Source organism: Parasteatoda tepidariorum, chromosome 5, assembly GCF_982258835.1.
Source record: "Parasteatoda tepidariorum strain Cologne lab strain chromosome 5, Ptep-v5.0, whole genome shotgun sequence".
NCBI classification, from domain to species: domain Eukaryota; kingdom Metazoa; phylum Arthropoda; class Arachnida; order Araneae; family Theridiidae; genus Parasteatoda; species Parasteatoda tepidariorum.
This window is the reverse complement of record NC_141759.1, coordinates 37,156,043-37,178,765: the sequence shown is the minus strand read 5'-3', so window position 1 is coordinate 37,178,765 and position 22,723 is coordinate 37,156,043. Positions and strand designations below refer to the sequence as shown.

Genomic DNA, 22,723 nt, shown 5'->3' with positions numbered 1-22,723 from the left:
TCTAAGCGCTTGAAATTAGCTAGAAATAGTTTAGTATAGTCAGAAAAAATACAAATAGTTTAGCCAGGAGCTCATAAGTGATAAATAGGTTTAAAATATTAGAGTTTTTTTTATATTCTTTTTATGTTCTATGACTAGATTTTTCATCCAGAAAGAATAACGTAAAACATGATTAGTATTTTTGTGGTTTATTTTAAGAATAGGGACTTCTTTAAATAAATTTACAAAAAATTTCCCATGCAACTAAACATTTTCCCTTAAAGAGCACTTTTTTAAGGAAACAATTTTTAATAATTATTATTTTTTATAATGGAAAATGCTTCAAAAAGATATAAGTTTAAACTTTAATAACACACTAGAACATAAATTGAAATTTTATGATAGACATATGCTGAATATATCACTCAAATCTTAAATACCTAAACAAGGATACATTGAAACATCCTTTTTTGGGGGGCAAATGGATTAAACAAGGTAGTGGGCTAAACAATATCATGTTTTCATGGTTGCAAACTCTTTTACTCTTAAGCAGTTTTAAAACGCTGTATTATTTTCTCAGCAGGACCATCCAGTGACATATTTTTATAACTAATTTTTAAAGTTAGTATCAATAAATTTCTACTTTTCTGAGCAGAACACGGTTCGCAATGTATTTCAATTTCCTTCCGTATACTTTGCAATTCATTTTCAAAATTTATATGACAGTATCGAGAAGCACGTTATTATTTTGACCTAGATCAAAAAGATGAAAATTACATAGCGTGACAAAACTCTTATGAGTTTTTCTTCTTAAATAAGAAGAGTTTTCGAAGGAAAAAGATGAATTTGAAATTCCAACTTAATTTATTAGAAAAGAAGAATTTTTTAAAAAAATTCTTCTTATATAAAAGTATTCTTCTTATATAAAAAATATTTCTTAAAAAACTTCGTAAAAAAATTGAAAATTTAGTTTTTAGGATAATTTTTGACATCAGTGTATTAACTTTTCTTTATGTTAGCTTGCACCGTTAAAATTTAGTGAATACCATGGCTTGAAAAATCTCAAATATTTAAATGTGTTGAGATGATAATATAAACTTTCATAGTAATTATTTTCTTAACCACAGTGATTGGGACAAAATGTTTTTGATAAAAATAAACTACTGACTAGGGATACAAAAAAGAATAAGCTTATTTTATTTAAAAAATTTTTACTTACCAATAGATATTTCTTTTATATTTCACCATGAACTCAAATGTTTCTCTATCTATTGGCAACACTATAGTTATTATAAATTTTGTTAGGTTAATTTAACAAAATTTAAGTAGCGTTCAAAAAAATAGTTATGTGTTAACTATTTATTTTTCTTCCTTTTGAATTTAATTTATAGAAATAGTAACTTAATTATGAAGTGATTATCTAAAATTTATTTTTGACACTTTCTAAAATAGCTGCAGAAATTTTAAACATAAGCGGTACTACGGTGCTGCATATTGTTATATCAATACTGGTGGTCAAGTTTGCCTTTTTCGAGCAATAGTATATGCAATACTCAAGTTTTTGCTCAAGAGGGTTGTCAGCAAGTAATGGAGCAATAAGATGAACTCCCTATTTCACCTCACAATAGAAATGGAAATAATTTTAATACTTCGTTGCCGACTATGCTGAAAAATCCAGTTCTCGTACTTACTGTGGTTTGTGTTTGTGTGATTTAATGGCTGTCTGATAAGCTTTATATTATTACTAAAATTCATAAAGAACTTTGGCAATATTGTGGACTACTGTTGAAATCGGTTAAAAATGAAATCAGAGTACTTTCAGACGGCTGAAAGCACGGTTAACAGATAACCAGACAACGGTAAAATAATTTGATTAATATAATGTTAAAAACTAATCAAGAAGTTTGGATTGGGAGGATGCGTTTGGAGAATTAGAATATTTAAATAGACTAGTGCTGTGCATCGAACTTGGTCGCTGTTGCAGTTTGTATAGTGTCCAAGGTGATTTTTAAACGCCACCAAATTCAAAAATATTTAGGTTAAAGCAAATATAATTCATTTGGTTTCATATTTCTCTGTTTGGAGCCGCTTTTTGGCCCAGTCCATTATCTTGGTGATTTTTGCCAAATTTGAAGCGCGTTTAATCTGTTTACGATATTTCTGATTAAATAGTTGCATGCCACTCCGAGTGAGTCGGTTAGTCAACATAATTTTCGAGCCCTATTGATTTTTTGTTTCATATCTTAGCCAATTAAATTACAAATAAATATATCAGGTAGGACTTTGAACAATAATTAGTATTTATGAATATTCTGTCAGTCTCGATAAATACTTCCGTAGTTTAATGAAATTTTGAAAGCTATCTCAAAGCTTTATTTGAACTATGCTTTTCAATTTTAAGCATTTAAATTATCTTAAAATACTGATTATTATATTAGCAGCATAGTTTTTTGATTTTTGCTTGATTCATTGTGGATTATTAAAGCAGTGTGAATTTCTTAAAGGTTTATTTTTAAAGCTTTTTATATGTTTTATTTCGAGAAAAATTTATATTTTGTAAAATCTTGGCCTACTATTTACCCTTGCATTTTATATTTTTTGTTCCTTTTGTGCCTCGATCTACCAGTTGAAAATTCTCATTGCAGTCACAGTAGAAGTCGTGGCCTTTTGGAACACATTTTTGGTTCTCACTGGGGCAATCTGTAGTTTTACATACATATCCATCTTTAACATACATATATATATATATATATATATATATATATATATATATATATATATATATATATATATATATATATATATATATATATATATATATATATATATATATATATATAAACACATTTATACACTGTTAGAAATTTCTCGGAAAAAATTGTTAATTAAAAGGTTTGTTTAATATATATATATATATATATATATATATATATATATATATTATATAAATTATCAATATATATATATATAAATTTCTAACAGTGTATAAATGTTTTTTTTTCTCTATTTTTTAAGCAAAATATTGTAGCACATTATATGTAAAATGAGTTTATAAATAAATTAGGTACCATGATTATTTATTTATTTCTGCAATAAATCCTCCTTTTTAAACCAGGTATACTGAGTTATATGACATCATTAAAAGCAGGTTTAAAAGGTGAAAATATAAAGATTAAAGTATTGAAAATAGTATATGTATACTTACAGTCACCATCATCATATCTCTGGAAGTCGATGCTTTTAAGGAATGAATTGACTTTTTCCCTATTAATATCCACGAATTTCTCGTCATTTAATAATGATATCAGTGTTCGAAACTCAGTTCCATTTTTGTTCTTTAAATGATATGCATTGCTTTGGTTAAATATATTGTACATAAATAATAGGAAAATAAGCTTGGTATTTGGTAGTAGCATTAATTTCATCTTTCTTAAGAAGTTACGAAACAAATAATAATTTGACTATTAAAATGATTATCTAAAGTGAAACTTAAATTATCTTAAGTTATCATTATATTATCAGGTATGACTTGAGCAACAACGGATCAAATGTCAAAAGAGCAACACATTTTTCACCTGTCACTCAATAAAATTTTCCCACAACAGAGTTCAACAACAGATAAAATATTACTTACTAGCCACCTGCAGTGGCCAGTTGGTCAGTCAGCACATACTATACTCACCGTCTGTCTTAGTTAAAAAGAGTAGGCATTACTGTCCATTAGGCTAATCAACTTGTCAATTACAAAATATTAAAATTAATCTTATTCACGTTTATATCAACTTGCCTTCGTGTATGTCTGTTCGGGTGGAATTATGTAATCGATATTAAACGAACTTCCCGACTAGCTACAGATTTCAAATTTGGCACATAGTTCAGAATTGGATGACAATGCATGAAAATAAAGAGAAAAAAGACATACAAGGTAAAATAAAATTAAAATTAAAGAAAAATTAATATTTTCGCGATTGTCTTTCGTTGTCGATTCGATTATTTCAAATAAGTGCCACATGTCAGTTGAAAAGTTTTGTGTACAGTGAAAAAATTGAGATTTTGCAGTGGAGAATAATAATTGAAAAACAAAAATTTGAAACCCGAAAAACGTGGGGAGCATGAAATACATAACAGTACGTATACACATACATATACACATTTTCTTACTCATACGCATGCACAACCACATCCACATTCAGATACAATAACACATATTCTCATGAGCACACATACTGTTACTGTTATGTATTTCATGCGCCCCACGTTTTTCGTTTTTCAAATTTTTGTTTTTTAATTATTATTCTCCACTGCAAAAACTTGGTTTTTAAAAATATTATTTTTATTTTTATTTCCTTTTATTTCTTATTTTTATCCCTAAAGAACAAATAGATCTAATTTGAGAATCGAGATCTTGGTAAAAACGCATTGTTTAGCTTTACAGTGAATTAGACTAAGTACCTCAATTATAACAAAATATCGAAATGAAACCGTTTTAGATTTTCTTTGTATCTTATAACTAACACATGGTCCGATTTTGAGATTTTTTTCCTGGTAATAACGTTTTAAAGCCTGAATGTCAAGCATTTTTTCCCTTATTAATTTCGTAAATAACACGTGGGGCGGATCCTAGAATAGCCCACATATGGCAATTTTTTTTTAAATCTCGCTAAGCGACTTTTTGAAATCTCACCAAACTAGGTTACTGGTAGATCTGGTTTATCAAAGTAAAGGTTTGTCACCTTTTTATTTTATTTTTTTATAAATATTTTAATAAATTTGTAATGATTGAAATTGTTTTTTAATAATGAAAATCAACGCTGATGCTTGCATTAATTGCCAACTTGGCGAGATTGGCATAGAAACCATTTATTTGATTAAATTTGCTTTTCTTTTCAGTTTTGTACTTCTTACTATATGTGGTAATAAGACTTATTATTTTGAAAAATGAAAAATTCCGATAAACAATTACCGTATGAACGGAAAAATCACTGTGTAAATGGTTTCAATACGGTATGTTTTGGTTTGTTTAATCAGAATTATAGTAATTTATATCAGAAGTGTCATTTCCATATAGTACGGAAATTTATCAGAATATGTTTCTCCATGCAGGTCTTAGAATAGTAATAGTATTATAAATTAACACTAACTGGAATAATCTTATTGATGTTATACATATTTTTTAAAGCTTTCCCATGACATACCATTGTGGGCCAGCTATGGTCTAGGATGTTAAGGCTCAGCAATTACTTGACAATCAGCATGATTGTAGCAATGTGGTCAGCATTGCTCACAGACCGCCTTTACTTCCCAGATAAGCTGCTACCCATCGTTCTGAAGCTGGGTAGGCTTCAACCCGACACTGGGGATCGAACCCCAGTTTATCACAATCACATTTCACTGCCTTAATTGAGGCAATGTTATACAGATACGTTTAGAAATCTGTCTTGCAGGATATGCACATGAGTCTCAGTGTGCTGCCGCACACTGATTTTAACTGATTCATGGAAAATTTTAAGTTGTATAATAAAATCATGTAATTTGAATGTAGAGGAAGAAGTAGGTGCCAGGCACCAGTAAGTCAGTGAGTTTGAAGTTAAATGATAAAGCATGAAGTTTAGTCATAAGTTGAATTATATTTTATAAAATTCAATGTAAATAAAATACGTAAAGAATGAGATAAAAATAGAAAAAAAATATTTTCTAAAGCTATGTACAAATATTTACTAGTGAAATTCCAGTTCAAAATAAAACACAAGTTCAAAAGAATTTGACATAAGTTAAAAAATGGTAGCTAAATCACATTTGTATTCTTGCACTTCAAGAGGAAGAAGATCATGGATGCTCACACATGTGACATATGATATCAGCTCCAGCTGACCTTTAAAAGCAAACTAAGTTGAGCTAAGTTTCGCCACACGAGTTAGAATGTTAATTAACTTGAAGTAAATTAAATACAACGCCGTATCACACATTGAATTTATCGAAATATAATTTTTTCTCGTCTACGCCTTTTAATTTACTCAGATTTATTACTTGTTTACATATTTTATTGTAACCACTAATTATTGAAGCGAATGAAGTTTCTAATCAAGTAATTCCTAAGAATATTTCCATCAAAAATATTGCAACTAATACACTCCAGTCCCTATGGGGTATACGTGTTGGTATAAAGCCAATTAAAGAAAGATCAAAATAGATTTTACCGAAATAAATTTATTGATAATTAAGATTGTGACACAGTTATCGTGATGACAATAAAAAAAAGTATGCAAACTTTTTAACGATTAGTACATTTGAATTTCAGATAGAGTATTAAGCTTACTGCCGAATCTTCAGGAGGTAAAAAATGATTATAATGAAGCAAACAAGTGCTGCTATTAATACAATTACCACAATACTCCACGGTAGATTATCTGAAAAATAAATATAAGAAATATGTGTAAAGACCAAATTTTAAATGTTTATAAAAAAGGAAAAACGACGCTACATTGAAACAAAATAAAGTGCTACGTAGTAGAGGGGATTAAAAAAAAGTTTTTTTTAGTAATTGGAATGGCACTAATTTCCTTAAAGTTGCATCTGTACTAGTTCAGGGTTTGGATAAAATAAAGTTAGGTATAGTTCATTCACCAGGAGTTGACACTTGGCTCCACCTCCTCGAACGCAGAGTTCATTCCAGCGCGGGTGTAAAAAGAGAAACATCTCCGCTCTTGAAATTGAGACAACCCTTAATGCGTGCCAAACACAAACAGTGAATTCTTTTTCAGTCACTTAATTCGCTTTATCATCTGCTATTATACCTTTCTTTTCTCTAACTAATTAAATATATTCTAAATTTAAAAACTGCTGTTTTCCCAGCAAAATGTCTTAAAAAGGACAAACAATTCACTCAAAAGGGAAAAATATCATCAAATTTATGAAATATTTAATATTAAAAAAATCGACATAAAGTGTGCGAAATAAATACTTTTGTCATACGATCGCCAAATAGTAACCTTGTTCAGGATCGTTCGCACCATTCTCCCAAAAATAGCGAAATAGTATCGTCACATACCACGTGATGAAGGCGGAGCCAAGTGCCAATTTCTGGTGAACGAACTATACTTTATTCACGTCGCACTAGAGCGGCACAATGGTCTATTGCATACCTGCCAACTTTTAATCCCTTCCATTATCATTTTTCCCAGTGATATTAAAATGGAATTAAAACTTCAATTTTAAGCAAACAAATACGTTGTATATGAGCAAACTTAAGTTGACAACCATGATAGTAACGCATATTAATATATGTGCTTAATTTTTGTAAGAATAGTGGTGATCAAAATCATTTAAAAATTAAGTTTATAAAATAAAAAATAGTATATATTTACTACCACTTTAAATATGAAAACAAAATCTTCCGGAAAATCCGGAAAAGTTGGCAGGTATTACTAAATATTACGAATTACTAAATATTATTTAGTAATTCGTTTTTAAAGACCCTGCATAGTGACCGAAGTTTCAGGTGCTCAAATTCCTGTTTACAACAGATCAGATCCTGCCCTATGGTTTGTTATGTGCGAAAGCACATTTGCTTTAGCAAAACCTAAAGCAATTACAGAGTCTATAACTAATTATAATTATGTAGTTTCGAATCTTCCATCCGATGAAGAGTTTCCTTAATTCGTGGTATATTCTTATGAAACCCGATGCGACTGACCCAAACGAAAAACTAAAGGAAGAGCTTAAAAAGCGTTCTGGGGATTCTTCCCAGCAAAAGATTCGACAACTTTTATCGGATGAAGAATTAGGTTCAAGAAAGCCTTCTGATTTATTACGCTGTATGAAGCACCGTGCTTGATCGCTTAAGGTTCCAAATGAACTTATGCTGGATTTTTTTTACAGCGATTGCCGTCATCCGTTCAATCAATATTAGCAGCAGTTTCTGATATAACTCTCGACAAAGCTGCTGAAATGTCGGAACGAATTTTAGAAGTAAGCCGATCCCCAGATGAAACATTTGCTATTTCTGGTTCTAATGGATGGAAATTAAGTGAAGATAGAATATTTCGCGAAATTGAAAAATTAAATAAAAGGATCGATCGCCTTTTATCCATCTGTTCATTATCCATCTGTCTCAGAGTTCTCAGGTCATATGCTTAACGTTAATCTCTATCCGACAAACTTCTGCTATTCCCAAATGTCAAGCTCGTAGAAAATGAGCTTGGACGCAGGGATACTAAAAAGCTGTTTCATTTCTTTTGTAAAAGCGATATCAATACCTTTTAGGTATTGATAATAAGCTTAAGATAGCTTAAGTTAAGATAGTTAAGAAATCAGACACAAGAACATATTTTTTCTGAGTAAACTTACCTTTTTTCGATGGATTCGGATTACTGACTCCCAAAATATAGGGAGGGGCGGCCATCTGGAAAATATGATTCTCGATAGTTTGATCAGGAGAGCGGTCCAAAGTTTAAACCCCCTAATGTTAATTTACTTTTTGGGTATCTCGAAGTCTCTGGAGAACTTTTTAAGATGATTGAAAAAATTTTGCATCAAATTTTAAAATTCGTTTATCCAAAAATAATCCCATATAAAAAAGATATTTTTCAGTAAATATTATTATCTTTTATTTTTTTTAACTTAATAATAGTCAAAAAAATAATATTGAAATATAAAAAAAATACATTATTTTAAGGAAAGTAATTTTGTGCGCTAAAATACATAATTTGAAAAAAATCGATCGAATAATTCCTGAGAAATTTAATTTTTTAATTGCGATTGTTTTAACGACACAGAGATTTCCAATTTGTTTGAAAGCTACTGACAGTTTAAGTACCTTTTTTGGCGAATTTTTATCCTTTTTTTTTGTTTTACATTACATTTCATTTTGCTTTGCTGCACAAAATCTATTAGACTTAGAAACTTAAAACTAAGAAGATATGTAGAAAAAGTACGACGGAATAAAAAAATTAAAATTCGACAATTAGTTTTAGAATTATTAACCGTCAGGGTAAAAAAAACATGTTTGTAAAATCAGTAACCAGCTGAACAGCAAATACGGAGTTAAAATTTAACGAGTTGAAAGAACCATTTTTATCTGATTTTGCTTTCAAATTCCAATTTGTTTGAAAATTTTCGTGATTTATTTCAGGCTATAACAATAAAATAATTCTCCGGGAACAATAGAATAATTATAATAGAATTTATCCGAGGAATAAATAGGTTAGCAAATTTTTACATCGCAATTGAATCGGTGGAATGAATACTTACTGCCCCCTCTTCTCTGCTACGTAGGGAGGGGGAGGGAAGAAGAGGACAATAATCAGTTTATGATGCAATACATTTAGACCGTAAGTTTTTCGTCTTAAGAGTTATTTTTAAAGAATATCTGTGAATAAATCTACACGTTCATTATACACCGAAGAGCCATTACATTATGACCACCCTCATAATAACATGTAGGACCACCTTTAGCCCTCAAAACTGCTAGCACCCACCGTGGCATTGATTCCACAAGGTGCTGATAGGTAGTCTGAGGTATCTGGTACCAAGCGCTCACCAACTGGACCTGCAATTCCCTCACATTGCGAGGGGGTAGAGTGGCAGCACGAATTTGGTTTTCCAACTAGGACCACAAATGCTCTATTGGATTAAGGTCAGGTAAATTTGGGGGTCAAGACGTGACTTGAAAGTCCCTGGAATGTTCCTCGAACCAATCCATGACGATTCGACCCTTATGACATGACGCATTATCCTGTTGGCAAACACCATCCCCCGCAGGAAAAACTGTTGCCATGAATGGGTAAACCTGGTCTGAAACTAAACTCCTGTTTGTGAAAATTGCAACACCATGAAGGAATTGTCATAATTGAATGAAATTTAATACACAGTTGAGTGGTAGTGGTACAAATAAATGATTAAACTTTCAAAGCAAACAAACAATAACAAGACATCGAAATCAGTATTTTGTGTAGCCACCACGCTCCACAATAAGTGCTGCCACGCGACGTAGCATGGAGTCTAGCAAACTTTGAATGTGTGTCTGAGGGAGAGAATTCCATACTGTTTGTATGCGTACCCAAAGTTCGTCTGTAGAAGCAACAGGCCGGGATTACGAGCGAGACGCCGACCAATGAAATCTCACACATTTTCAATCGGTGACAAATCCGGGAAATACGCCGGCCAAGGAAGAAGTTGTACCTGTCACGATGCAAGGAAGGATTGAACAGTCCTAGTAATATGAGGGCGGGCATTGTCCTGTTGAAATACAGCACCTGGCAGGGCTTGAAGGAAGGGAACAGCTTGGGGCTGTAGAACTTTACTGATTTACCGGTTGCTGTTCAGATTACCCACAATTCGTAACAATTGAGATCGTCCATGATATGCTATAGCACCCCAGACCATAACTCCGTGTGTTCGTCCCCTGTGGAGTTCGATAACGCACTCCGGATGAGGGCGTTCACCGGGATAGCGTCTGACACGAATGCGGCCATCATGGTACCACAAATTGAAGCGAGATTCGTCAGAAAACACGACACGCTGCCAATCAGCACGTCAGTCCTTATACTGGTTGGCCCATTGCAGTCGCAGGCGGCGAAGGTTCAGCGTGAGGGGGATCCTGTATAAAGGAGTCCTTGCGCGCAGTCCACGCTGCAGCAGACGTCTACGAATTGATAAAGCACACAGTAAAACAGCTGTAGCTATTCACCACCGTGCTGCCAGTTGTCTAGAAGAAGCCGTACGGTCCGTTAGCGCAACGCCGAACAGGTGTCTATCATCGCGAGCTGACGTGACATTTCGGGGTCCACTCCTGTATTTCCGAGTTGTCCGACACTCGTCCATCTACTGCTTTCAAACACGCATCACATTGCTGCTGTTACGCTGCACACGAGCGGCTACTGCACGATAAGATAATCCAGCTTCACGAAGGCCGATGGTTCTCCCCCGTTTAAACTCCGTAAGTTGCTGAAATCTCGCTCTCTTTCGTCGAATAGGCATAAGTAATGACTAAGCTAACGTTTACCACTAGCAGATAACCACCGATAACCATGCTCGCTTGGCTACAGCTGTCTATTTATTCGGATCCATCCGCCGTACAGAGGGCGCTGAGTCAGCATACGCATGCGCTACGGGTCTGAAATTCTAATCATTTGCATATCATGCTCTACTTTGCATTTCCTGAAAATTTCAGCTCACTCGCGTAAGTCCTTCATGGTGTTGCAATTTTCACAAACATGAGTTTATGTTCAAGTAGCTTACAGACGTCAGGGATTGTTCTTCTATGAGGATTATGTGTCCTAATGTTCCTGGGCGAGCAACCCTGCAAATTGTTCCTGGCGAGCATTGTTCCTGACGAGCAAAAGCATTGTTCCTGGGCGAGAAACCCTGAAAACCTGGGCGAGCCCATTGTTATAGATGGATGGTGGTCATAATGTGATGGCTCTTCGGTGTATATAAACTTGTGCAAAGAAAAAAAATAGACTAAATTAAAAATATTTTGAAAAAAAAAATTAGCTTTTGTTTAATTTAGCTAATTTTTGATGCGAACTCCTCACACCCTCATTAGGTTAGAAGGTTAGTTCAAATAATTGTCTTAATGCAACAACACACTTCTAATAACACTTCTCATTACCTGCAATTTTGATAATTTTTGTATCACAATCGACTCCTTCATAACCTTCATAACACCTGTAAAAATTTAAAATATTAAAAATGAAGTTTTAAGATGTCATTCAACTTTGATTGAACTTTAAATGTTCATGATTATTATTTAAGTAGTCACCTGCATTCTTTGTGAAAACCCACAACTTCACATTTTCCGTGTATACAACTTCCTGGTTTGCAAATATCTAATAAAAGTTAGTACGTTTTATTCTAAATAAAAACACTTAAGAAAGATGATGTGAGAATATTTTTAAACTTCAATTAAAGTCAAAATAAATTAAATTAAAAGCAGTATACAACAACAAAAAAGTGCTTGTATTCATCCTTAAAACTAGAAAAAAAGGAACAAGTTTCACGAAAAAGTTAAACTTTAGTTACTTACTTATGCAATCATCTTTATTAAACTCTTCCACCTTTCCTTCGGGTAATTTAAATCCTGGGAGGCACTTACAGAAGTAGTCATCATGTTTTGGAACACAAGTTGTAGAATTCCCAGAACACGTGTTCATAACGCAAGGGCCAATTTCTGAAACACATTGTGGAACTTTCTAAAACACATTGTTGAAATTTCTAAAACACATTGTTGAAATTTCGATAACAAATATCTAAATTAATTTTTTTCAAATGACCACCTGGGTTGGCATTGTCAATTCAGGCGTATTAGGGCAGATTTGTTGGCCACTTTTTCAGATGCACCATCGTTGCTCCCACAAAAAGGACAGAGAGTAAAAGAACAACCATGCCTTGTCCGGGATACGAACCCAAAGCCTTCCTCATGCAGGGCCAGTTACAGAGCCCCTACACAGTTTATAGTCGGCATTTTTAAATAAAATAATAAGGATGAAAAAAAACTGAATAGGGTTTTCCAAATTTAAACATTAGCGTTATGTTGTTGAATGGGATATTTCTCTTTAAAATTAACCTACATCAGAGATAGCGAAACTTTTTGATTAGTGTGTCAATTTAATTACGATTCATTATTTTCGGGCTATACTAGCTGTATGTAAACAATATTTCTTCAAGCTGCAAATGTTTTAGAAATGGTAAAACTGTTAACTCCATTTGAAGCATCATCATTAGATCTTTTAAAAATAATGTCATTTTCACTCATGCAAAATATGCATCCACTAAAAATTGTGTGCTTTGTCAATGCCTTCCGATGCAAATTTAAAGCAGAAAATTGAATTTTTTTAAACATAATATTGCTTTAAGTTTAAAATGGCCGTGAAAAATCATGTCTTTTTGCCAATTACTTGCAATGATATGGATTTTTCGTAAGATTTTATTATAAATTGGAAATTTATATTAATTGAAATTTGCAGTTCTGAATTTAATTTTAATTGAACATTCATCTAATTTCGTGATTCGTTAATTGTTATCAATTGATTGATGTTATCAGAAACATTGTGAACAAAAATGATCATCCCAATAAGCAAATATTTCTGTATATTTGAAGAAGAAGCAAAATTTAAATGTTTCTTTTCTAATAGTAAAATGCATAAATTTAATTCAAATTAATTATACTTAACACTACACAAATAAATAAAACATAAAATTTTTAAACGATAGTGTGAACCTTTTTATTGTTCTTTTTTTCTGAAAGTAAAACAATTTTCAGGTATATTTCGTATAATATCTTCGTTCAATCCCAGATATGTTCAATAAGAACTGTTGTTGTTCATTTACGTCGCACTAGAGCGGCACATTGGGCTATTGGAGACGGTCTGGGAAACATACCTGAGGATGATCCGAAGACATGTCATCACAATTTTGATCCTCTGCGGAGGGGGTGGCACCCCCGCTTCGGTAGCCTGACGACCTGCACGCGAAGTCGAGCACTTTACGGTAGAACAGTTTAACGAGGACCAATACCGCACACCCTCGGTCCCCACGCAGGCTGATCCAAGAGGTCACCCACCCGCACACTGACCGCAGCCAGTGATGCTTGACTTCGGTGATCTGCTGGGAACCGTGTCTTAACGATCAGTCCACTGCGGGACCAATAAGAACTGATATTAGGTTTAACAAATTTAAACCAACTAACAAATAAATATCAACTTAAACGAATATTCCTCCTCGTATTCGGATCCTCGTTAAATCAGAGCTTGTAATAAATTAAATTGGCAGCAATCGCAAAATAAAATTCAAATGAATCGATCTATAAACCAATTCGTTAACCATTCGAACATTAACCATCGTTTGAATACGCATTTCATATCTGTTAATCGTGAGATTTTTCAGTTTGACGCGTCAACCCCGCACAAACCTGAGTTTTAAAGCAGCGTGCATGCTCCAATTTCGGTAAAGTGCTTACCATTAAAGCAAAAAAAAAGTACGTACGGAGCGTGTGCCATAATAAATGAAAATTCAAAATCTCTCGATTATTAAAAGCTGATAAAAATGATGCATTACTTATGCACGCATCTTTATTTCTTCTTACAGTTTCTCTCTTTGGTTTGTATCCATCAAGGCAGCTGCAATAATAATCATAAAAACCTACTGGAACGCATTCAGTTGTTTTACTGTCACATACATCATCATCACATTTGTTTTTAACTGCAAATAAATTTACTTGGTTATTGAAAAAGCAACATTTGTCATTGCTACTAACTTCGAATACGAAATAACTCAGTTATTTATACCTTCAAGTCTTCAAAAATAGTCAAAATTAACACTTTTATATACAGGGTGTTTCGTAATTTCGGCTTTTAATATATATATATATATATATATATATATATATATATATATATATATATATATATATATATATATATATATATATATATATATATATATATATATATATATATATATATATATATATATGCGGTGCTCGCCACTCTCACCAGTCTTACCGCCAGCTTGGCGATTTAAGATCTTCAGGTAAAAGCAACCCTGTGATCCTAGTGATATATATTCTGTCCTTCAGAGGAAGAACAGCCACTTACCTTTTCAACTTTTTCACTAGCTAGCTTGGTCGCAGGACGACCCATAATGTTTAATTTAGTTTATGTTATATTGATGTTTGTGTTCATGAAATAAATATGCTTTAAGAGAAACCCGCATTTCGTACTCACTTCAGTGGTGATCCGGACGTCGCAGCATACTAAAATCAACTTTCATGGAAGAACCCTTGGATTATACTGTATGAATTATGGGATTACAAAGCTAGCTGGCGACGATTCAAGTATGTTTTTATGGTCATTCGCTTGGTTTAGGTATGCAATTTGTCCCTCTTAGTCATTAAGTTATCAGTGGTAGTATTTATATTTAGGTAACTAGTCAATTCTAAACTTAAAATACTTGTCAAATTACGTTAATACATGAATTAGTTTTAGCTGTTTAAACTGGCTTCTATTTAAAGTTCAAAATGCCAAATGAAGGTGAGCAGAATCTTGCCGAAGCACAAATTGCTCGTATAGCTGTTAAACTACCACCAATATGGAGAAATAATATCAAACTTTGGTTTGTTCAGGCAGAAAGCAATTTTGATTTATCAGGAATTACTAACGACCAAACTAAATATAACAATATCATTGCAGCAATAGACCCAGAGACTTTATCAGCAGTTTCAGATATTTTGTTTAATCCTCCAACTGCAAATAAATACCATACTCTTAAAGAAAGACTTATCGCGGAATTTACAGACTCTGAAAGTAAGCAAATCCGTAAACTTCTTTCTGAATTACAATTAGGAGACGACAAACCGTCCCATTTATTGAGGAAAATGCAAACGCTGGCAGGTACATCTTTAAATGAGGATTTTTTGAAAACCTTATGGTTGCAGCGTTTACCATCAGAGATACAAACAATTCTTTCCGTTAGCTCAGAGTCGCTAGAAAATTTAGCTAAGCTAGCGGATAAAATAGCCGAAGTTAGAACGGATTCCCTTCCAAATGTTTGTGCAACGAATAACGCCACGAGTTCGAATCCCTTACTCTCAGCAAAAACACGAGAAAATCTGTCAACATCGAACCCGCTATATCAGGAAGTATGTGCACTTCGCCAGCAAATAGCTGCACTTAGCCAGCAAGTTGAAAAATTTTCTCGCGAGAGATCACGCAATCGTTCTCGAACAAGATATAATAATTTTCGTAGATATACATCTAGCTCTAGGGATCGGAAAAGATCGTCTGAAATCTGTTTTTATCATTCGAAATTCGGCCAAAAAGCTAGAAAATGTTGTTCACCGTGTTCATACAACAATAACCAGGAAAACTAAAACCGGCTGTCGCTAATACAGCGACAAAAGATCCGACAGCCGTACGTTCGTGTCGCTTATTTGTATATGATAAAAAAACTCATTTAAAATTTTTAGTGGACTCAGGTTCAGATGTGAGCTGCTTGCCCGTCCCAAAAATGATTAAAAATTTACATCCTGGTCCCTTACAGTTAACTGCAGCTAATAATTCTAAAATTTTTACCTACGGAAGTAAATTATTGAACATTAATTTAGGATTACGAAGAGACTTTAAATGGAAATTTTTAGTTGCTACGGTGCCTATTCCAATTATAGGAGCAGATTTTTTAGAGCACTTTGGACTGTTGATAGACCTAAAACGTCGTAAATTAATTGATGGTGTCACTAATCTTTCTTTATTGGGCATAACTGCCAAAACTAATGTTTTTTCAGTAAAATTAATTTCAGGTGACACATATTATCATAAATTATTATCAAATTTTCCGGAATTAACTAAATTAACACCAAAAATTAAGCAGGCGTGTCATAATACTGTGCATTACATCGATACAACTGGTCCGCCTATACACAATAAACCTAGGCGATTAAGTCCAAAAATATACGATGTTGTAAAACAAGAATTTCAGTTTATGCTAGAGCAGGGTATTTGCCGGCCTTCGAAGTCACCATGGTCATCTCCACTCCATGTCGTTACTAAAAGCTCGGGAAGTATTCGACCAGTTGGAGACTATAGGAAATTAAACGCCGTGACAACTCCGGATCGGTACCCTATTCCCCATATACAAGATTTCACACACGCGCTGAATAACAAAAATATTTTTTCTAAGATTGATATAGTCCGTGCTTATTTTCATATCCCAGTACACCCAGAGGACATACAAAAAACTGCTGTGTGTACGCCTTTTGGGCTTTTTGAGTTTCCTTTCTTAAATTTCGGTCTATGTGGAGCCGCGCAAACTTTTCAGAGGTTCATGAATGAAATTCTGGGAGATTTGCCTTTTTGCTATGTTTACCTCGATGATATCCTTATTTTTAGTGAATCAGAAGAACAGCATAAAATGCATGTTCAAACCGTGTTTCAAAAATTAAATGAATACGGTTTAACGGTAAATGTATCAAAATGTCTGTTTGGTGTGCCAGAGATTTCATTTTTGGGCCACTTAATAACTAAGGATGGAACCAAACCATTACCCAATAAAGTAGACCCTATTTTAAATTACCCACAACCAAAAACAATTAAGGAATTGAGAAGATTTCTCGGACTTTTAAATTTTTTTCGTCGTTTTCTACCTCGCGCAGCTCATAACCAAACTCATTTAAACGATTTTTTAAAAGGCTCAAAGCGCAATGATAATCGTATGATTAACTGGTCAGAACAAGCAATAAGCGAATTCCAAAACTGCAAAACTCTTTTAGCGAACGCTACACTGCTTGCTCATCCTAACCCCGATGCAAATTTAATACTGCAAGTAGATGCCTCGGATTTTGCTATTGGGGGAGCATTATTTCAAACAGAAAATGAACATCTTCAGCCGTTAGCATTTTTTTCGCGCAAGTTATCCGAAACTGAAAAACGCTATAGCGCATATGATAGGGAGTTGCTTGCTGCATACGCTTCAATCAAACAATTCAGGTATATGCTCGAAGCACGAAATTTCGTTTTGTTCACAGATCACAAACCACTCACCTATGCATTTAAGCAAAAGTTAGATAAATTTTCTCCACGTCAAGCTCGTCAATTAGATTTTATATCGCAGTTTACAACAGATCTAAGACACCTAAATGGTTCTGACAATATAACTGCAGATGCGTTATCAAGAATAGCATCTATAAATATGCCAAATCCTATAGATTACAGCGAAATTGCAAAAGCTCAGGAAAATGACAAAGAATTGAACTACTTAATCAAAAATTCTCAAAGTTTGGATTTAAAAAAAGTAAATATGCCAGATTCGAACACTATTTTATATTGTGATATTTCTACTAAAAACGTTAGACCTTTTATTCCAAAACAATTTCGAAAACAAATATTTGATACTATTCATAACTTATCACACCCAGGAATAAAAGCAACTAATAAATTGATTAGTAATAGATTTATTTGGCCTAATTTGAATAGAGATTGTAATATGTGGTCTAGACACTGCATTCCATGCCAGAAATCTAAAATAATAAGGCATACTAAATCGCATGTGGCGAGCACCGCATATATATATATATATATATATATATATATATATATATAAATACAAGAAAACACAAAGAAAGTTAAGAAAAACAATAAGTTTCATTTATTGCGCTTAAGCTGCAAGTAAACAGAACTCATTAGATAAGTTCAAAATGAAGAAAAAAACAAAGAAAAATTACAGACATATGAAAAAAAAGGGGGAGGGAAATAATAAGTAAAAAAATAACAAACAGCAGTTTAAAAAAATAAAAAAAGGGATGAAATCTTATTTAAAAAACCGGAAAAAAAGATATAATCTTTTCATCAGCCCACACGATTATATCCGCAGAACAGAGTGCTTTCTGATATTGTATCAATAAAGCCACAGCAAAATATATTAACACAATAGTGTGAGGAGCACTCAAAATTTTTTTTTATGAAAATTTCAACAAATAAAATAGAACACAAAAGTAAAAACAACATGTAAAAACAGAAAATAAAATAAAAGAAAAAACAGTATAAAAATGGACTATAAAGCCAGTAGCGAAATCAGATCAACTTACATGGAGGGGAATTTTTTCAAGAATGATTTAAAAATTTTTTCGATATATATATATATATATATATATATATATATATATATATATATATATATATATATATATATATATATATATATATATATATATATATATATATATATATATATATATATATATCGAAAAAATTATATATATATATATATATATATATATATATATATATTGAAAAAAGCATATTACTCAAAGGTTTACAAACAATATTCAAGATCAGAGAGAGACAAAAAGTATCAGATTCGTGTGAATTACTCTTTATAAAACGTGAGACTGGCGAGCGTTTGCGAGCAGGGGGCGGAGCCTCCTAGTATATATATATTGCTTTAAAAAATCTGTTTTAAAATTTTTTTCCAGAAATATTGCAACTTTTCACCAACAAAAATATTATTTGTGGGAGATTTATTTTCAAATTCTCACGCAATATGCGTGAAATATACCTGGTATAGTTCAGGATTTGCAATTTCAAGAAGAGTTTAGAACCTGGTAGAAAAATATCAAGGTATAAAAATGTTTTAGCTAATAACTATCGATCAAAATCATTAGAAAATTAAATATTTTTATAACAGCTGAATTCCTAAAATTGATGTGAATTTAAAGGCTGTAACATTTACGATAATCTCACAAAATGTTTGTCCCCACTTCCAGAGTGTGGCAATCTTGTATTCGTTCTTACCAACACACACACACATCATCCTTTTCTCTTTTTGAAAGATGATATAATATTTTGGTTTGAAACCATCCTTACACTCACAAGTGTAATCAAAACCGTAGGGAATGGTGACAAATGTGAATCAGTACTGATACTGTATTACATATTATGCTTCCGGAATAGAATAAAATGACGTAATAGTTATTTAAGTATTAACTTACATACGCAAGCCTCCTTATTTGTTTCTTTCGTCTTGCCTTTCTTTAATTTGTATCCTGGCTCACATGCACAGAAGAAATCAGTACCTTTGCCTACGCATTTAGTTGACGGAAACTTGCATTCTGTGCCTTTACAAACGTAGTATGAAACTGTAAAAACATTATTTTATTACTAACTTTTTGACATTATCGGCATATTGTCTAAAACAAATTTCAACGCTTTATTGGTAAAAAACAAACAATACGTACAACAATCATCTGTAACTGCACAATTTATTTACAGGTTTTGCCATATCATCTAAATAATACTTTAAACAAATATCACTTTCCAAATGTCAACGATAAGAGTTTTAGATATGCCTCAAATCTAAATAGATTTTTAGAATTTTGAGTATATGTTATAAGATGATGCATTTATACAACATTCTTGGAAAATGAACCAAGTTACACCGTAGGAGAAATTTGATTGTAACTCGAGAAAACACAAAACCTAAATTACAATTAAGTATTCTACTTAATATATGTTTCGTTAACACTAGATTGCCTAAGGAAGTCATGACTGCAAGTTTTGACTGCTTTTAATTTCAATTAGAAAAACAATGATGTATATAATGACACAATTTCTTAGAATTTTGTACAACACTTAATTTTTTTATTGTTATATTTATTAATAATTTGTAATATAACTGTAAATAATACAAAAAATATTAAAAATTAATTTTAACCAAATTTCTTTACACATTATTTATTCTTTTACAATCCAGTCATTTTGACTGTTTTTGGGCAATATAGGTATGTAGTAAGTTTCAGTCTTTCTAGTGTTAAACAACAAATTGGATCAAATAAAATTATGTTTTATTGGAAAGAGAATAGCTTAAAGCAGCAAAAATTTTAGAAAAATACTTGCATGATATTGCAGTACATAGTGTGCATATATTGAGGAATAAAATTCTGTTATTTTTTGTGCAAATTTTTTATAATATAACTTACATTCGCATTCTTCTTTATTTGTTTCTTTTTGTCTGCCATTCCTTAGTTTGTATCCAGGTTCACATTCACAAAAGAAATCAGCACCCTTGGCTACGCATTTAGATGATGGATGCTTGCATTCAGTGCCTTTACAAACGTAGTCAGCTGTAACAGAGAAATTTTTTTTTACCAATTTTTGAAATATCATCTAACAATTATTGTGATGCTACCTCACTTTCATAATGTTTAGATACATCTTGAACCTAAATCTTTTTATAAAATGCTAAATTCAGTTTATTTTATGTAATTGGTACGGATGCATAGTCCAGCGAGTGTGCTCAATTACTTAACGGGTTAAATAAGTCACTGTTAAGTAGAACGACAGATACCACTGACGGAGATGCCAACTGCTCCGGGCACGCCAAAATATTAAAAAAAAAACGTTAAACAACCACAAAGTAAATTTTGCAAATATTTGACAATTTTTGCTTGCTTTACAAAAGGTATCGCATGACATAACTACTAGGCTAGGCTGAAGTATTATACGGAGCACCTGTCCCAGAAGCGGATACTCCACTCCTTTATCATAAAGTAGTGCCGGTAGGAGCCTGTAGTACTGACGTTAGCAAGAGATACAAGAGAAGTAGCAGAAGCTTTGGGCATGGCATAACTACTAACTAATCATGTTTTTCAGAGTACCTATACATTAATGGATATCTGCTCTTTCATCTAAATTAAAGAATATGTGGTGGAAGGGAAGGGAGGTGCTGCGTTAACATTTAGTTAAATCTCAGATTGAACAATAATTGATAAAATCAAGTCTGGGTCATACATAAAAATAAATCGCAAGTTGATACATAATAAAGGGAACAAATTGAAGATAAAGAAAAAATATTTACACTATTTACAAAAGGGGGAAGACTCCCTGTGCACTCTCTCGCCTCCCCCCGGTATAGCCGGGCTTCATTGGTGCAGAGAACACAGTTTGTCTAGGGCAGTGGGGATAGTTGTAAGAGTTAAATAAAAGATATATTTTGGTGCGTATAAGATAAAGTTATTTATGTAATAAAATTGATAGATGGGTTGAAATCATTGGTAAAGTACTTGTATTTGGATATAGTCATGATAAAAAAAAGTTAAATGATTGAAATGTCGTGATAAAACAAATTAAGGCCGAAATATATAAAAGGGTAATTAAATTAAATTAAAGGGGAATGTGATCATTAAGGAAAGTGGTAGTACAATGCTAATGTGGGATAACAATAACTCAATAGGTTCAAAGGGTCACAAAGTGTGAGGTTTTGAACAAATTGGATAAATTGGTATCACCAAATTTAGAATAAGGGGGAAAACTAAGAAAATTAAAGATTAATGATAAATACGATAAAGTCATGCTATATCCAAACAATATATATGATTTAAACAGTAATCTGATGTTTCCAATAAGAAAAACTAATAAATTCACATTTATGCATGCCCATAACAATAAAAAGAAGGTACTCACCACATACAGAAAGAAAAAGGTGATAACTAATAGCTGTAAAGGTAAAGCTAAAAAAATAAACACACCAAACTTTCTGTTCAACTAAAAATTTATTTTTGTAAAACTACTTTTCGTAACAAACAAACAATATGATTGCAACACATTTTGTGGCACAAAAAAATATATCTTTTAAAAGGAAATAGGTGACAAGAGAATTTAATCAATCCAAAGGCGTCATGCATCAAGTTAAATATAAAAGAACGAGTAATTTAACCGTTAAAATAAATATGAAAAGAAGACTAAAATTTGAGAGGGCTTTCAATGTTAAAGAAAATTAAAGGTATAAAATGTTATTTTAAATTTTACAGAAATTGATTACAGCTATGGATTTAATTTAAAATAAAGGTTAGGAAAATTTAAAAAGAAATCCCTCGATACGGACCGAAGTCCACATCTCGGAGAAAAAGGGTAACCTGCCCGAAGGCTCGAGAAAAAGAGAATGTATTTTAAAAGACTTAAAAATTCCTTAACTGGGGTAGACCAGAAAAACTACGACCAATTAAATTTTAAGAGGCGGAGAGTTTGAAATTTAAAGGAAAGAGATTGGTTAGTTAGCCCCCCTAAAATTAATAGAAGAAAAAGAAAGGCGTGAATAGAGGGGTTGGCTGACTTTCCCCACAGGAAGTGCGATGACCGCAATGACCATGAGAAAGGTCAACAAGAAAGTTAAAAATAAAATTGCTAAATTGGAAAAAAGGAAAACGTTTAAAGAAAAATTAAAGGCTTTGGTAAAATTAGAAAATAAATTGTCACAT

The 22,723-nt window shown here is 32.4% G+C and overlaps 3 protein-coding genes across 4 annotated transcripts in view; all 3 read right to left on the bottom strand.

Annotated features, from left to right (window-relative positions):
- The window catches only part of LOC110281919 (uncharacterized), a 47,866-nt gene extending 44,412 nt beyond the window's left edge, over nt 1–3,454 (bottom strand). For both annotated transcript variants that reach the window (XM_087163682.1, XM_087163683.1), the window contains exon 1: nt 3,185–3,454. In XM_087163682.1, coding sequence (XP_087019808.1) covers nt 3,185–3,404 — 220 coding nt within the window. In that variant the 5' untranslated portion in view covers nt 3,405–3,454. The remainder of the gene's footprint in view (nt 1–3,184) is intronic.
- Nucleotides 3,455–6,168: 2,714 nt separating this feature from the next.
- Nucleotides 6,169–12,246, bottom strand: LOC139426385 (sperm transmembrane protein 9-like). Its single transcript, XM_087163681.1, has 4 exons — nt 12,005–12,246; nt 11,741–11,807; nt 11,591–11,646; nt 6,169–6,386 (listed from the first exon to the last, which is right to left on the bottom strand). The coding sequence occupies exons 1-4, from the start codon at nt 12,129–12,131 to the stop codon at nt 6,292–6,294; spliced, it is 345 nt and encodes a 114-aa protein (XP_087019807.1). The 5' UTR covers nt 12,132–12,246; the 3' UTR covers nt 6,169–6,291.
- Nucleotides 12,247–13,843: 1,597 nt separating this feature from the next.
- Nucleotides 13,844–21,017, bottom strand: LOC122273159 (uncharacterized). Its single transcript, XM_087162739.1, has 3 exons — nt 20,447–21,017; nt 19,460–19,606; nt 13,844–14,178 (listed from the first exon to the last, which is right to left on the bottom strand). The coding sequence occupies exons 1-3, from the start codon at nt 20,631–20,633 to the stop codon at nt 13,844–13,846; spliced, it is 669 nt and encodes a 222-aa protein (XP_087018865.1). The 5' UTR covers nt 20,634–21,017.
- Between the last annotated feature and the right edge of the window lie 1,706 nt (nt 21,018–22,723).